Below are 4,318 nucleotides of genomic sequence, written 5' to 3' on the forward strand. Positions count from 1 at the left end.
AATATAAATTACTTCATTATTGAACATAAATTATATTATAATAAAAGAAACTGAATTAAAAATTACACAAAAAAATAAAGAATTTTAAATAGTTAATTTGATACTAATATCGATATAGTTTTGTCAAAATTTTATGATATCTTCAAATTTATATTTTATTAAAAATAAAAATATTATCGTTTTTTCAAAATCATATAAGACCATATTATAACATCGACTGAGATAAAGAATAAAATAAAATATTAAAATCAAGATGTATCTCGCTGCATTACGCAAGTACCCTTCTAATAAATATAAACATGATAATGAACAAAAATCTTTAGGTTTTTTTAAATTCATACCACTTTTCTATTCCGTAATTATATAAGATAAATTATTATTTTATTTGATATATATATATATATATATATATACTCAGACTTTTTATTTTCTTTAATAATTTGATTGGTGGAAAGAAGAAACATAAGATTTTTAAATACCTCTTCAATAATTATATCAAGACAAATTATTATTTTATTTGTTATATATATATAGGAAAAGAAAAAACATAGAATATTTATTCATAATAAATAATACGGAGTACAATATACATTTAACCCAAACCACTTTCCCTTGTATCATCCACCACCATAAAACCCAAGTGCCACAGCCTCCTAGTCTCATTCTTCTTTCCTTGACAACCACATACCCTAAAACGTGTGTGTTTGTGTGTGTGAGAGGAAGAGGAATCTAGAGACAGGGAGAGAGATTATGGAGTTGAAAGATGAGATGAATAACCTCATCAAAGTATCATTCTATGCATATATTTCACTTTTGTATTGCTTTTTTGTAGGCAAGATTATCCCAAAAGGTGTCCCCAGACTCCTCACCATCCTTCCTGTTGTCATCTTCTTCCTCTCCATCCCCCTCTTTCTAACCTCTGTTCACTCCATTGGAGCTATTTCCTTCTACATTTCATGGCTTGCAAACTTCAAGCTCCTCCTTTTTGCCTTCGAAAAAGGTCCCCTTTCTTCACCATCCATCCCACTCTTCCGCTTCTTTGCAATGGCTTGTTTCCCCATCGATGTAAGTCAAACCAGCAAAGGGTTTTCCAAGCCCAAAAACTTCAGCACAAAGTCTGTGATCAGCTATGGTACAAAGGGTCTTCTTCTTGCCTTTTTACTTAGGGTTTATCATAATCATCATGAGGTTATGAACCCGATGGTGGCATGGTGCTTCTTTGGGTTCTCCGTTTACTTAATGCTAGAGCTTTTGGTTGCCATAAGCTCAGCCATCATCGGGTTGTTTCTTAGGGTGGAGCTCGACCCTCAGTTTGACAAACCCTATCTCGCCACATCCCTACAGGACTTCTGGGGACGACGGTGGAATGTGATGGTCAACCGCATCCTTCATCCAACCGTATATGACCCGATGCTTAAACTATCGGTTCGAGTTGTTGGTCGATTGTGGGCTCCAGTTCCAGCCATCCTGACCACATTCGCAGTTTCCGGGCTCATGCACGAGCTAATCTTCTTTTACTTCACTAGGGCTTGGCCCACTGGGGAGGTGATGCTTTTCTTTTGTCTGCACGGGGTTTGTTTGGTCATGGAGGTAGTAATAAAGAAAGCACTTAGAGTGAAACGGAATTTGCCACGTCAGCTAACGGCACCATTAGTTGTGTCGTTTGTGTTGGCAACATCTTATTGGTTGTTTCTCCCTGAATTACTGAGGTGTAATATGGTCGAAAGAGCGTTCGAAGAGTACGGGATGGTGAGTGAGTTAGCGATGGATGTTGTTCGGACACCCCCGGTGTTCTTGAAGTTTAAGGAGTAGATTCGTATGGCGATAATGTCACCTCATGACGTTGACGTTCGAATGGTATAAGTATTTAAACTATGTGTCTTTCTTGTAACGTACGTGCAATGTTTGGTGCCGGTTTTCGGGAAATTACAAGTCGCTACATAGTGTTACGTACAGCTCTTTTACAACTATGGATCGTCATGTGAAAAAAACTTGAACTAATAACTTATAGACGGTAAATTCAAAAATTTACCACTTGATTTAACGAGGAGAAATCTACAGTTTTGATTATTATAATGATGCATTCTTAAGGATAAAATGAGGCTGCAATTTAATCCATGGACCATGGTGAATGATGACTACTTTGCAATAATACATCCTGAATTAGTCATTACAATATTTTCTAAAGTCTCAAATCTAATAATAAATAACATGCCTCTTTTAGTTTTTTTCTTCAAAAAATAACATATCTATACTATTAGAGTGTTTGAGATATGATTGCTTATAAAAATAACTTATTGACTTATTCCAGTATGGTGTAAGTAATAAATATTTTTTAGTGTTTGGATAAACAACTTATACCGGTGTCAAACCGGTAATAAGTAGTTTTTGAAGAAATCAAACCTTTCTGACTTAAAATAAGTTGATAAGTGTTTTTTTTGTAGAAAAACACAAGTTGTTTCAAATAAGCAATTCCAAACACCCCCTATATTATAAAACATTTGATAAAAACTCTTAAAAACCAATTTTATATATTAAGTACTGTTTATTGATGCATATTAATTAAAATTCAAAATTACAAATAATTTTATGTATGTACAACTTATTAAACCTTCATTTTAAATATAAAAAATCTAAAATATATTTAGAATAATCATTGAAATCTAACAAAATACTAATTATTATCTTTTTAAAAAAATATATTATTAAACAAAAAATAAATGACTTAATTTATAAAATCTAAATTAAATTATAATAAAGTTTGAATTATATAAATTACAAAAAAAAAACTTTTAGATATTTAATTTTTACACTGGAATTGATACATTTTCGTTTTCAAAATTTAATAATGTCTTCAAATTTATATTTTATTTAAAAAATAAAAAAACATTATCGTTTTTAGGTACCACATAAAATCATATTATAACATCGACAGAGACATAATAAAACAAAACATTAGAATCGAGATGTATCTCGATGCATTGCGCGAATGCAGCTAATACCCTTACAGTATAATAAAATATTTTGCTAAAAACTATTAAAACATAATTTCTTAAATTTAATGTCCCAACTTCTTATAACGTGCATAGATTTCCGAAATTGTATTCAATAAAACAAACACACAAATTGTATTCATGCTAAATAAACAAATGATCAAACATGGTTAAGGGGCCGTTTACCAAACATTTATCCGGGTAAGCGCTTACCAAGTAATATTATCTCACCACATGAATTTGGTAAAAACCAAGAATCTTATTCGCTAAGAGCAAGACAAGGACCAAGAGTTTTATCCTATAAGTGAGGGCAACGACTATTACCATGGTAAGCACTTACCGGGTAAATTGTTGCATACGATGTCGTTTTGGTGAACTAAAATCTTTCTCGGTAAGTAAATAATAGTGTTAAATTTTGCCGGTAAACACTTACCGGATAAGTATTTGGTAAACGACTCCTAAATTCCATTCTAATTGCTTTATATTCCATTCCTTTTTATGAATTCTAATCCAGACATATTACGTTCCTTTTTACTTTATTGATAGTTATGTGCAATCATTGGTCATTATGTTATAGTGATATTAAGTAATCTAGTAGCTTTGCTAAGTCCTAAGATGTCCATTTTGTTACATGCTTTTACCTAAAATTCATTAATAACATTAAGATTGTTATAACACTTGCATAGAAATTAAAAGTACAATTGTATGGTCGTAGGTCTATGAAAAATACGCAAACGTCGAATTATTCCGAATGCATAAAAGATATATGTGCTTGCAAAATGAGAAGAAAAAGGAGAAGCAAATGCGTTTATTCCAAGTATGCTTGTATTCTAATTACAAATTAGACTAATTAATGTATTTTTGTTAGCAGTTAAAATGACTTAAAATACGATCAAATTTGATTTAATTATTACTGAATGTCACAAATAATTTTTTTCTGTAAAACCACGAAAATAAAGTTTGTTTTTAAAGAAAGATTATTCATAAAAGGATTTTGAAGCATAATTGAATATACATTTTAGAAAAGGAATTGGATGACATAACTCCTTTATGCTAAAATTTGAGATTTTAATAAGGGACGATTTTTTAGTGAAATTAGAAGAGTATTCGTACAATATAGTGAGATATATCTTTATTTTAATATTTTGTTTTATTTTTTGTCTTTGTTAATATAATATGGTTTATGTCGTTTTGAAAAAGATATTGTTTCTACTTTTTGAATAAAAATAAATTTGAAGATATAATAAAAATTTGAAAAAATATATCGATATTAATATATAAAATTAACTATTTAAAAGGTCTATTTTTTATAAAATTTATTTAAT

The 4,318-nt window shown here is 30.2% G+C and overlaps 1 protein-coding gene across 1 annotated transcript; it reads left to right on the forward strand.

Moving 5' to 3' along the window:
- The first annotated feature begins 669 nt into the window (after positions 1-669).
- LOC112523119 (probable long-chain-alcohol O-fatty-acyltransferase 5) lies at positions 670-1,955 on the forward strand. Its single transcript, XM_025132576.1, has one exon. The coding sequence runs from the start codon at positions 751-753 to the stop codon at positions 1,810-1,812; it is 1,062 nt and encodes a 353-aa protein (XP_024988344.1). The 5' UTR covers positions 670-750; the 3' UTR covers positions 1,813-1,955.
- The last annotated feature ends 2,363 nt before the right edge of the window (positions 1,956-4,318 follow it).

Source organism: Cynara cardunculus, assembly GCF_001531365.2.
Source record: "Cynara cardunculus var. scolymus isolate 2C chromosome LG 12, CcrdV1, whole genome shotgun sequence".
Taxonomy (NCBI): domain Eukaryota; kingdom Viridiplantae; phylum Streptophyta; class Magnoliopsida; order Asterales; family Asteraceae; genus Cynara; species Cynara cardunculus.

Coding starts and splice junctions, on each gene's coding strand:
- LOC112523119 (XM_025132576.1), top strand. CDS start 751: ATGGAGTTGAAAGATGAGATGAATAACCTCATCAAAGTATCATTCTAT.